Here is a 14,281-nt window from a genome sequence, read left to right on the forward strand (position 1 = left end):
TGAGTCTGGCTGCAGCCATTTTAACTGTGGGCAGCTGAAGCTGCTGCCTGTTCACTTCCTGGATTTACACAGAGGCACACCTCCAGCTCTGCAGCTCTCATTGGCCCTCTTAAGAGTCATCCCCCCTCCCTTCCTGGCAAACTCTCAGGAGAGTGAGAGCGAGAGCTGTGCATGATGTCATAAGAAGAGGCTAATGACCAGACAAGAGACAGGAAGTGGGCTGTAGAAGGGATTTACTGGCAGAAAAAAAAATGTTTTACTATCCGAAGTTAAAACAACAACAAGGGCAGAAGATTTAATAGATGGAAAGATGAAAAAAATGACTGAAGTTCTGCTTTAAGCAGTGTTGTCATCCCTGCCCAGTTCTCATCTGCTGGACTACAGAACACCTCCCTCTTATGTTATGGAAATGAGGAGAGGGGGGAGGTGTTCTTTAGAGATGGATCACATGAGTTTTTGTTTATTTTGTCCAGACATTTTAAGGCCTGAACACAAAAGGCTGGCCATACAGATCTGTAGCCTTTCTGTATTACTCTCTATAACAGAAGAGACCATGAGACTTATGAATTGTTTCTCCTTTACAGAGATTTCGATGCCAATCTATATCTGTGCGAGGAGCCCTTCCAGATGCTTCCATCTGACACGTTTGAGAGACTCGCCGACTCGTTACTTCTCCACCCCTTTGTATTTGTTCTTTCCTTCCTAATCATTGCAGCATCCGTCACCGCTTTCCACAAACTGAGGTGAGTTGCTGTGTATCAGGGATGGTATTGCTGCTTCTTATTATTTATATCAAATGTTTAACTACTTAAAGTGGATGTAAACCCGAAAATTTTTTTTTTTTTAAATGTCATAATATAGAGTATAAGATTTCCTATCATTTGAGCCCAGTCTTGCCACAAAGAGTTAATCCATCTCTGAGCAATCCTCTTTTATTGTTCAGTGAGATAAATCTTGACAAACAGAGAAAAACTTTGTCAAATCCTCCCCCTTGCTGTGAGTGACAGGTGATTTACATATCTCGGGCACTTCAGCAGCTCTGCAAGGATTGGATGTTCCACACCTCACCATGATTGGGCATGCTGAAGTCATGTGGTGACTTTTCTGGGTTTTCACTGGATGTTAGAGATCATAGCAGAAGTTCAGTGTAAGAAATACACAGGAGAAAATTAATGTTGACAAGGGGAGTGTAGAGGGGGGCGGGGAGTCTACTGACATCACGACTCCACCCACCGAACTCCAGACAACAGACCCGCCCACAGAATCTGCAGTTTTTCGGGTCTCATAAGAGACAGAGGGGAGACATTTGACAGGTAAAGATACATGCAGGAGGCGTGTATATCCTTATAGATAACCCCTATGGCAGGAGTTTAGAAAGGATGACATTGGGTTTACATCCACTTTAAGGACCAGCCTCTCTTTGACACTTGTTGTTTACAAGTTAAAATTATTTTTTTTTTTTTTTGCTAGAAAATGACTTAGAACACCCAACCATTATATATATTTTTTTCAGACACCCTAGAGAATAAAATGGCGGTGGTTGCAATACTTTCTGTCACATTGTATTTGCGCAGCGGTCTTACAAATGCAATTTTTTGGAAAAAATACACTTTTTTGAATCAAAAAATAAAAAAATACACTTTTTTGAATCAAAAAAGAAGACAACAATAAAGTTAGCCCAATTATTTTTTATTTTGTGAAAGATAATGTTACGGCGAGTACATTGATACCCAACATGTCACGCTTCAAAATTGCGCCCGCTCGTGGAATGGCGACAAACTTTGGCACTTAAAAGAGAAGTATGGGTTTGGGGGTCCTATCTAGGTGGATGCAGAATCAGTCCCCCCGGTGCCTCTACTCTGAGAACCGAGCGATCGAACTTCGCCGATGGGTCGGTTCTCACAGCTCCCAGAGCAGAGAGCTGCTGACTGTCAATCAGCAGCTCTCCTCTCTGCCCCTCCATGCTCACTGGAGCGCTGGACTGTGGAGGGGGTGGGGAGCGGCCATCTCAGGCTTTCAGCGGCTCGCTGAGAGGTCGAGACAGGTGTCAGTCCAGGCATCTGGTGGATTCCGACTCCCATTGTCGGGATGACTCGGTGCCTGGACTGATTTCTGTGACATCAGCAGGGAGTGGGCTGAAGTCGGGTGAAAACGGGTCACAGGAGTGAAAAACTAATTGCACTCCTGTGACCCATAGGAGAAGCCCAGCCAAACGACCTCAGGCTGGACTGCTCCTTTAAAAACCTCCATAGGCGACGTTTAAAAATTTCTACAGGTGACCAGTTTTGAGTAACAGAGGGGGTCCTGTACTAGAATTATTACTCTCGCTCTAACGATCGCGGCGATACCTCACATGTGTTGTTTGAACATCATTTACATATGGGGCCGCAACTTACGTATGCGCTCGCTTCTGTGTGTGAGCTTGGAGGGACGGGGAGCTTTAATTTTTTTTTTTTTTTTTTTATTTATTTTACTTATTTTTACACTGTCCCTTTAAAACATTTTTTGGGGATCGAAAAAAAGCATTTTAGAACCTCTTTAATATGAGATCTTTGGTCAAAAAGACCTCAGAGATCTACACTTACTTAAAAGCAAAGAAAGAAAAAAAAGTATTTTTTTAATTTTTTGTTTTTTGTTTTTTATATAAAAAGTTGTCCTTTGGAGGGCAGAAGTGACGTTTGACATCGCTCCGGTCCTCCAAGGGCATAGAGTCGAGTGAGGCCACTTCCTGTCCACCAAGCCACAGGACCGGTCCGCTTCCACCAGCTCCGATAAGCAGCGGAGACGCCTGGGACGTGGCGGGGGGGGGGGGGGCACGTCTCCCACCACTCATAAAAGTGATCTTGTGGCAAAACCGCTGCTGAGACCAATTTTATGTAAAAGCAGATCCCCGGCCGTGGATAGAAATACTGGGGTTATGGCCGCTATCTGCTGCCATAACAGCGGTATTTAACATCAAAGTATCGTCGTATATCCACGGTGGGCGGCCTGGAATTGGTTAAATGAACAAGCTCGGGTTAGGAGCTGATTGGTTGTAGAAGCGATTTTGATTTTGCACTCTCCAGCTTTAGTAAATAAACACCAATATTTGGGATGGATTGTGACTCTAGACATTGTCTTGTTTTCCAGCATCTCCTCAGCCAACAAACAGAAGCACTGGAGTGAAGATCGAACGTCTTTTGTCCGAGCGGACGTGGCCTATAATTTAGTTCATAACGTGATGTTTGGTTGCCTGGCTATCAGCACAATGCGGTAAGTCTGACTCTGAAGCAGCCCATAGATGACTCCATTTTCTTTTCTTCCACCACAGATTGAAGGAAAGGAAATCGCTCGATTCTCCCATCAACACAGGAAGTGTTGACCCCCCACCCCCCGCAGCACTATTGTATTCTGCCAGCCGGGGGGGGGGGCTTTCTGGCTGGCAGAATACAGTGATTACTGTCAGCGCAATGTAAAAAATCCAACAGGCTGGTTGTACCACGTCATCTCCCCCACTGTAATATCCACGTCATCTCCCCACTGTAATATCCACGTCATCTCCCCCACTGTAATATCCACGTCATCTCCCCACTGTAATATCCGCGTCATCTCCCCCACTGTAATATCCACGTCATCTCCCCACTGTAATATCCACGTCATCTCCCCACTGTAATATCCACATCTCCCCACTGTAATATCCACGTCATCTCCCCACTGTAATATCCACATCTTCCCACTGTAATATCCACGTCATCTCCCCACTGTAATATCCACGTCATCTCCCCACTGTAATATCCACGTCATCTCCTCCCACTGTAATATACACGTCATCTCCCCCACTGTAATATCCACGTCATCTCCCCCACTGTAATATCCACATCATCTCCCCACTGTAATATCCACGTCATCTCCCCACTGTAATATCCACGTCATCTCCTCCCACTGTAATATCCACGTCATCTCCTCCCACTGTAATATCCACGTCATCTCCCCCACTGTAATATCCACGTCATCTCCTCCCACTGTAATATCCACGTCATCTCCCCCACTGTAATATCCATGTCATCTCCCCACTGTAATATCCACATCTTCCCACTGTAATATCCACGTCATCTCCTCCCACTGTAATATCCACGTCATCTCCCCCACTGTAATATCCACGTCATCTCCCCACTGTAATATCCACATCTTCCCACTGTAATATCCACGTCATCTCCCCACTGTAATATCCACGTCATCTCCCCACTGTAATATCCACGTCATCTCCTCCCACTGTAATATCCACGTCATCTCCCCACTGTAATATCCACGTCATCTCCCCCACTGTAATATCCACATCTCCCCACTGTAATATCCACGTCATCTCCCCACTGTAATATCCACGTCATCTCCTCCCACTGTAATATCCACGTCATCTCCCCCACTGTAATATCCACGTCATCTCCCCACTGTAATATCCACATCTTCCCACTGTAATATCCACGTCATCTCCCCACTGTAATATCCACGTCATCTCCTCCCACTGTAATATCCACGTCATCTCCCCCACTGTAATATCCACGTCATCTCTCCCACTGTAATATCCACGTCATCTCCCCACTGTAATATCCACGTCATCTCCCCACTGTAATATCCACGTCATCTCCTCCCACTGTAATATCCACGTCATCTCCCCCACTGTAATATCCACGTCATCTCCCCACTGTAATATCCACATCTCTCCCACTGTAATATCCACGTCATCTCCCCACTGTAATATCCACGTCATCTCCCCACTGTAATATCCACGTCATCTCCCCACTGTAAAATCCATATCTCCCCCCACTGTAATGGACATCTCCCCCACTGTAATATCCACGTCATCTCCCCCACTGTAATATCCACGTCATCTCCTCCCACTGTAATATCCACGTCATCTCCCCCACTGTAATATCCACGTCATCTCCCCCACTGTAATATCCACGTCATCTCCCCCACTGTAATATCCACGTCATCTCCTCACTATAATATCCACGTCATCTCCTCACTATAATATCCACGTCATCTCCCCACTGTAATATCCACGTCATCTCCTCACTATAATATCCACGTCATCTCCCCACTGTAATATCCACGTCATCTCCCCACTGTAATATCCACATCTCCCCCACTGTAATATCCACATCTCCCCCACTGTAATATCCACATCTCCTCCCCCACTGTAATATCCACATCTCCCCCACTGTAATATCCACATCTCCCCCACTGTAATATCCACATCTCCCCCACTGTAATGGACATCTCCCCCACTGTAATATCCACTTCATCTCCCTCACTGTAATATCCACATCTCCCCCCACTGTAATATCCACATCTCCCCCACTGTAATATCCACATCTTCTCCCCCACTGTAATATCCACATCTCCTCCCCCACTGTAATATCCACATCTCCCCCACTGTAATATCCACATCTCCCCACTGTAATATCCACATCTCCCCCACTGTAATGGACATCTCCCCCACTGTAATATCCACGTCATCTCCCCCACTGTAATATCCACATCTCCCCCACAGTAATGGACATCTCCCCCATTGTAATATCCACATCTCCTCCCCCACTGTAATATCCACATCTCCTCCCCCACTGTAATATCCACATCTCCCCCACTGTAATATCCACATCTCCCCCACTGTAATATCCACGTCATCTCCCCACTGTAATATCCACGTCATCTCCCCCACTGTAATATCCACGTCATCTCCCCCACTGTAATATCCACGTCATCTCCCCCACTGTAATATCCACGTCATCTCCCCCACTGTAATATCCACATCTCCCCCCCCCCCCCCACTGTAATATCCACATCTCCCCCCCCCCACTGTAATATCCACATCTCCCCCACTGTAATATCCACATCTCCTCCCCCACTGTAATATCCACATCTCCCCCCCCACTGTAATATCCACATCTCCTCCCCCACTGTAATATCCACATCTCCCCCCCCCACTGTAATATCCACATCTCCTCCCCCACTGTAATATCCACATCATCTCCCCCACTGTAATATCCACATCATCTCCCCCACTGTAATATCCACATCTCCCCCACTGTAATATCCACATCTCCTCCCCCACTGTAATATCCACATCTCCCCCACTGTAATATCCACATCTCCCCCACTGTAATGGACATCTCCCCCACTGTAATATCCACGTCATCTCCTCACTATAATATCCACGTCATCTCCCTCACTGTAATATCCACATCTCCCTCACTGTAATATCCACATCTCCCCCACTGTAATATCCACATCTCCTCCCCCACTGTAATATCCACATCTCCCCCACTGTAATATCCACATCTCCCCACTGTAATATCCACATCTCCCCCACTGTAATATCCACGTCATCTCCCCCACTGTAATATCCACATCTCCCCCACAGTAATGGACATCTCCCCCATTGTAATATCCACATCTCCTCCCCCACTGTAATATCCACATCATCTCCCCCACTGTAATATCCACATCTCCCCCACTGTAATATCCACGTCATCTCCCCACTGTAAAATCCATATCTCCCCCACTGTAATGGACATCTCCCCCACTGTAATATCCACGTCATCTCCCCCACTGTAATATCCACGTCATCTCCCCCACTGTAATATCCACGTCATCTCCCCCACTGTAATATCCACATCTCCCCCACAGTAATGGACATCTCCCCCATTGTAATATCCACATCTCCTCCCCCACTGTAATATCCACATCTCCTCCCCCACTGTAATATCCACATCATCTCCCCCACTGTAATATCCACATCTCCCCCACTGTAATATCCACGTCATCTCCCCACTGTAAAATCCATATCTCCCCCACTGTAATGGACATCTCCCCCACTGTAATATCCACGTCATCTCCCCCACTGTAATATCCACATCTCCCCCACAGTAATGGACATCTCCCCCATTGTAATATCCACATCTCCTCCCCCACTGTAATATCCACATCTCCTCCCCCACTGTAATATCCACATCTCCCCCACTGTAATATCCACATCTCCCCCACTGTAATATCCACGTCATCTCCCCACTGTAAAATCCATATCTCCCCCCACTGTAATGGACATCTCCCCCACTGTAATATCCACGTCATCTCCCCCACTGTAATATCCACGTCATCTCCCCCACTGTAATATCCACGTCATCTCCCCCACTGTAATATCCACGTCATCTCCCCCACTGTAATATCCACATCTCCCCCACTGTAATATCCACATCTCCTCCCCCACTGTAATAACCACATCTCCTCCCCCACTGTAATATCCACATCTCCCCCACTGTAATATCCACATCTTCTCCCCCACTGTAATATCCACATCTCCTCCCCCACTGTAATATCCACATCTCCTCCCCCACTGTAATATCCACATCTCCCCCACTGTAATATCCGCATCTCCCCACTGTAATATCCACATCTCCCCCACTGTAATGGACATCTCCCCCACTGTAATATCCACATCTCCCCCACAGTAATGGACATCTCCTCCATTGTAATATCCACATCTCCTCCCCCACTGTAATATCCACATCTCCTCCCCCACTGTAATATCCACATCTCCCCCACTGTAATATCCACGTCATCTCCCCACTGTAATATCCACGTCATCTCCCCCACTGTAATATCCACGTCATCTCCCCCACTGTAATATCCACGTCATCTCCCCCCCCCCCCCACTGTAATATCCACATCTCCCCCACTGTAATATCCACATCTCCTCCCCCACTGTAATATCCACATCTCCCCCCCCACTGTAATATCCACATCTCCTCCCCCACTGTAATATCCACATCTCCTCCCCCACTGTAATATCCACATCATCTCCCCCACTGTAATATCCACATCTCCCCACTGTAATATCCACGTCATCTCCCCACTGTAAAATCCATATCTCCCCCCACTGTAATGGACATCTCCCCCACTGTAATATCCACGTCATCTCCCCCACTGTAATATCCACGTCATCTCCCCCACTGTAATATCCACGTCATCTCCCCCACTGTAATATCCACGTCATCTCCCCACTGTAATATCCACGTCATCTCCCCCACTGTAATATCCACATCTCCCCCCCCCACTGTAATATCCACATCTCCCCCACTGTAATATCCACATCTCCCCCACTGTAATGGACATCTCCCCCACTGTAATATCCACTTCATCTCCCTCACTGTAATATCCACATCTCCTCCCCCACTGTAATATCCACATCTCCCCACTGTAATGGACATCTCCCCCACTGTAATAGCCACGTCATCTCCCCACTGTAATATCCACATCTCCCCCACTGTAATATCCACATCTCCCCCCACTGTAATATCCACATCTCCTCCCCCACTGTAATATCCACATCTCCCCCACTGTAATGGACATCTCCCCCACTGTAATATCCACTTCATCTCCCTCACTGTAATATCCACGTCATCTCCCCCACTGTAATATCCACGTCATCTCCCCCACTGTAATATCCACGTCATCTCCCCACTGTAATATCCACGTCATCTCCCCCACTGTAATATCCACATCTCCCCCCCCCACTGTAATATCCACATCTCCCCCACTGTAATATCCACATCTCCCCCACTGTAATGGACATCTCCCCACTGTAATATCCACTTCATCTCCCTCACTGTAATATCCACATCTCCTCCCCACTGTAATATCCACATCTCCCCACTGTAATGGACATCTCCCCCACTGTAATAGCCACGTCATCTCCCCACTGTAATATCCACATCTCCCCCACTGTAATATCCACATCTCCCCCCACTGTAATATCCACATCTCCTCCCCCACTGTAATATCCACATCTCCCCCACTGTAATGGACATCTCCCCCACTGTAATATCCACTTCATCTCCCTCACTGTAATATCCACTTCATCTCCCTCACTGTAATATCCACATCTCCTCCCCCACTGTAATATCCACATCTCCCCCACTGTAATGGACATCTCCCCCACTGTAATAGCCACGTCATCTCCCCACTGTAATATCCACATCTCCCCCACTGTAATATCCACATCTCCCCCCACTGTAATATCCACCTCTCCTCCCCCACTGTAATATCCACATCTCCTCCCCACTGTAATATCCACGTCATCTACCCCACTGTAATATCCACATCTCCTCCCCCACTGTAATATCCACGTCATCTACCCCACTGTAATATCCACATCTCTTCCCCCACTGTAATATCCACGTCATCTCCCCACTGTAAAATCCATATCTCCCCCCACTGTAATGGACATCTCCCCCACTGTAATATCCACATCTCCCCACTGTAATATCCACTTCATCTCCCTCACTGTAATATCCACATCTCCTCCCCACTGTAATATCCACATCTCCCCCACTGTAATGGACATCTCCCCCACTGTAATAGCCACGTCATCTCCCCACTGTAATATCCACATCTCCCCCACTGTAATATCCACATCTCCCCCCACTGTAATATCCACATCTCCTCCCCCACTGTAATATCCACATCTCCCCCACTGTAATGGACATCTCCCCCACTGTAATATCCACTTCATCTCCCTCACTGTAATATCCACTTCATCTCCCTCACTGTAATATCCACATCTCCTCCCCCACTGTAATATCCACTTCATCTCCCTCACTGTAATATCCACATCTCCCCCACTGTAATATCCACATCTCCTCCCCCACTGTAATATCCACGTCATCTACCCCACTGTAATATCCACATCTCCTCCCCCACTGTAATATCCACGTCATCTACCCCACTGTAATATCCACATCTCTTCCCCCACTGTAATATCCACGTCATCTCCCCACTGTAAAATCCATATCTCCCCCCACTGTAATGGACATCTCCCCCACTGTAATATCCACATCTCCCCCACTGTAATATCCACTTCATCTCCCTCACTGTAATATCCACATCTCCTCCCCCACTGTAATATCCACATCTCCCCCACTGTAATGGACATCTCCCCCACTGTAATAGCCACGTCATCTCCCCACTGTAATATCCACATCTCCCCCACTGTAATATCCACATCTCCCCCCACTGTAATATCCACATCTCCTCCCCCACTGTAATATCCACGTCATCTACCCCACTGTAATATCCACCTCTCCTCCCCCACTGTAATATCCACATCTCTTCCCCCACTGTAATATCCACGTCATCTCCCCACTGTAAAATCCATATCTCCCCCCACTGTAATGGACATCTCCCCCACTGTAATATCCACATCTCCCCCACTGTAATATCCACGTCATCTCCCCCACTGTAATATCCACATCTCCTCCCCCACTGTAATATCCACATCTCCTCCCCCACTGTAATATCCACATCTCCTCCCCCACTGTAATATCCACATCTCCTCCCCCACTGTAATATCCACATCTCCTCCCCCACTGTAATGGACATCTCCCCCACTGTAATGGACATCTCCCCCACTGTAATGGACATCTCCCCCACTGTAATATCCACATCTCCCCTACGATTGGAGCTTGCTTGCTTGCAGTTGAGGCGGCTGATGATGACATTAGCGCGCCGCTCACCTAGGCCGCCGCCGGGTGTACCAAGTTGGCCGCCGCTCCGGTGCTAGGTCGAAACCGCAGCCTTTCCTAAGGCCGAGGCGGCAGAGCGCTCCACGGATAGCGTGTGTGCCAATCCGAACAGGCTGAACCGTTCGGATCATGGATCGGTGACGATCCGTTGCACCCCTAATATATGGCCGCCTGTAGAGCTGTGAGTGATGGCTGCAGTGTGTCCTCAGATAGCAAACGACTGAATGACGAGACAAACTCCTCTTGTTACAGGATGAAGTATCTCTGGACATCCCACATGTGTGTCTTGCTTCCTTTGGAGTCGCCAGTAAGGACATTTGGGGAATTGTGTTGCGATTGGTCCGGTTCTACACACCCCAGAGGGTACGTATACTGACCTCTAGAGTTAACGCACCTAGATTCCAGTGTTCACTAGATCACCACCTTTGCTGCAATAGATACAGTGCCTTGAAAAAGTATTCATACCCCTTGAAATTTTCCACATTTTGTCATGTTACAACCAAAAACATAAATGTATTTTATTGGGATTTTATGTGATAGACCAACACAAAGTGCACATAATTGTGAAGTGGAAGGAAAATGATAAATGGTTTTCAACATTTTTTTAATAATAAATATGTGAAAAGTGTGGGGGCATTTGTATTCAGCCCTTTACTCTGATACCCCTAACTAAAATCTAGTGGAACCAATTGCCTTCAGAAGTCACCTAATTAGTAAATAGAGTCCACCTGTGTGTAATTTAATCTCAGTATAAATACAGCTGTTATGTGAAGCCCTCAGAGGTTTGTTAGAGAACCTTAGTGAACAAATAGCATCATGAAGGCCAAGGAACACACCAGACAGGTCAGGGATAAAGTTGTGGAGAAGTGTAAAGCAGGATTAGGTTATATTCACGGAGTTCTGTTCAAACCATCACCCGAAAATGGAAAGAGTATGGCACAACTGCAAACCTACCAAGACATGGCCGTCCACCTAAACTGACCGGTCGGTCAAGGAGAACATTCATCAGAGAAGAGCCAAGAGGTCCATGGTAAATCTGGAGGAGCTGCAGAGATCCACAGCTCAGGTGGAGAATCTGTCCACAGGACAAGTATTAGTCGTGTTCTCCACAAATCTGACCTTTATGGAAGAGTGGCAAGAAGAAAGACATTGATGAAAGAAAGCCATAAGAAGTCCTGTTTGTGAGAAGCCATGTGGGGGACACAGCAAACGTGGAAGAAGGTGCTCTGGTCAGATGAGACCAAAAGTGACCTTTTTGGCCTCAAAACAAAACGCTATGTGTGGAGGAAACTAACACTGCACATCACCCTGAACACACCATCCCCACCGTGAAACATGGTGGTGGCAGAATCTTATTGTGGGGATGTTTTTCTTCAGCAGGGACAGGGAAGCTGGTCAGAGTTGATGGGAGGATGGATGGAGCCAAATACAGGACAATCTTAGAAGAAAACCTGTTAGAGTCTGCAAAAGACTTGAGACTGGGGCGGAGGTTCACCTTCCAGCAGGACAACGACCCTAAACATACAGCCAGAGCTACAATGGAATGGTTTAGATCAAAGCATATTCATGTGTTTATGCCCCGTACACACGGTTGGATTTTCCGACGGAAAATGTGTGATAGGACCTTGTTGTCGGAAATTCTGACCATGTGTGGGCTCCATCACACATTTTCCATCGGATTTTCCGACACACAAAGTTTGAGAGCAGGATATAAAATTTTCCGACAACAAAATCCTGTTGTCGGAAATTCCGATCGTGTGTACACAAATCCGACGCACAAAGTGCCACGCATTCTCAGAATAAATAAAGAGATGAAAGCTATTGGCCACTGCCCCGTTTATAGTCCCGACGTACGTGTTTTACGTCACCGCGTTAGAACGATCGGATTTTCCAACAACTTTGTGTGACCGTGTGTATGCAAGACAAGTTTGAGCCAACATCCGTCGGAAAAAATCCTAGGATTTTGTTGTCGGAATGTCCGAACAAAGTCCCGACCGTGTGTACGGGCATTAGAATGGCCCAGTCAAAGTCCAGACCTAAATCCAATTGAGAATCTGTGGCAGGGTGTGTAACACAGCAAATATCCATAGAGACGCTAATATTACCAGGATGTAGACGTGAACTCGGATGTATGAGAGTGACGAGGGATCCCCAGTGTGCAGAGTCCAAGAGCCAACCAGTGTTCCGCAGGTGACCCCGTCACAGAGGTTTGGACTTAGCTGCATACTGACTCCCAAGTTGTGACCCCTGGGATCACCCGGCTCTAATGTGCGGAGACTAACATGCTCTAGTAGAAGCAGATGAGTGCAAAGCTCTAGTGTCAGCAGTTGGGACAGGAACTGTGCTGCAGAGAGACTCCAAATCTTGTAGGAGGAGTTTTCACACTGCACTGAGTGTCCTATCAGGATCTAGGACCCCTAACCCCCTGTCTGCGCTGATTGGCCTGTGCTGATCACATGCACTCTCCCAAGAAAAAAAAAAAAAACTACACTAGCAATACACACCAAACTGAGCATGTGCAGCCTGACTCCAATAACTCTGTCTTATCGGACCTGTTTTGAGTCAGTGAAGAAGGGGAGGATCAGAGAAGACAGGATCAAACAGCCTTGTTACACAATGCAGAGGATTAACCCCTTAGGTTCCACAGTGAGTATAACAAGCATGCTTTACTGCATATACAGACTGATTTTACTGATGTGGGTTTAGTAAAACTTTAATAAAATGGTTGTAAACCTCTGAAATAAAAAACAAAGCATATCCCTCCGTGGTGTGTACTCACCACTATCCAAAGCACAGAGTGTGATTTCTCTGCTCGTTCTTCCCTCTACTATCTGCATGACTCACTTCTGACAGTCTTTACCAGGGATATGCAATTAGCGGACCTCCAGCTGTTGCAGAACTACAAGTCCCATGAGGCATAGCAAGACTCTGACAGTCACAAGCATGACACCTAGAGTCAGAGGCATGATGGGACTTGTAGTTTTGTAACAGCTGGAGGTCCGCTAATTGCATATCCCTGTTGTATACCAAGAGTCTCCAAACTTTCCAAAGGGCCAGTTTTCAGTCCTTCAGACTTTAGTGATGCCAGACTGTGCCCAGCGGGAGTGAACAATGCCCCATCTTTGATATTAGGGGGAGAAATAGTTGGTGTCAGTAGGAGGAATAGTGTCCCATCATTGGTGTCAGTGAGAGGAATAGTGCCCCATCATTGGTGTCAGTGGGAGGAATAGTGCCCCATCATTGGTGTCAGTGGAGGAATAGTGCCTCATCATTGGTATCAGTGGGAGGAATAGTGTCCCATCATTGGTGTCAGTGGGAGGAATAGTGCCCCATCATTGGTGTCAGTGGGAGGAATAGTGCCTCATCATTGGTGTCAGTGGGAGGAATAGTGCCCCATCATTGGTATCAGTGGGAGGAATAGTGCCTCATCATTGGTGTCAGTGGGAGGAATAGTGCCCCATCATTGGTATCAGTGGGAGGAATAGTGCCCCATCATTGGTATCAGTGGGAGGAATAGTGTCCCATCATTGGTGTCAGTGAGAGGAATAGTGCCCCATCATTGGTGTCAGTGGGAGGAATAGTGCCCCATCATTGGTATCAGTGGGAGGAATAGTGTCCCATCATTGGTGTCAGTGAGAGGAATAGTGCCCCATCATTGGTATCAGTGGGAGGAATAGTGCCCCATCATTGGTATCAGTGGGAGGAATAGTGTCCCATCA

At 47.1% G+C, this 14,281-nt stretch overlaps 1 protein-coding gene across 1 annotated transcript in view; it reads left to right on the forward strand.

The window, feature by feature from the left end:
• DPY19L3 (dpy-19 like C-mannosyltransferase 3) overlaps window positions 1–14,281 on the forward strand; it is a 90,270-nt gene that overhangs the window by 41,009 nt on the left and 34,980 nt on the right. The window contains 4 exon segments of the mRNA XM_073605829.1: window positions 585–743; window positions 3,130–3,252; window positions 10,815–10,846; window positions 10,849–10,925. Of these exon segments, the coding sequence (XP_073461930.1) occupies window positions 585–743; window positions 3,130–3,252; window positions 10,815–10,846; window positions 10,849–10,925 (391 nt within the window).

This window comes from Aquarana catesbeiana, linkage group LG11, assembly GCF_042186555.1.
Source record: "Aquarana catesbeiana isolate 2022-GZ linkage group LG11, ASM4218655v1, whole genome shotgun sequence".
NCBI lineage: Eukaryota > Metazoa > Chordata > Amphibia > Anura > Ranidae > Aquarana > Aquarana catesbeiana.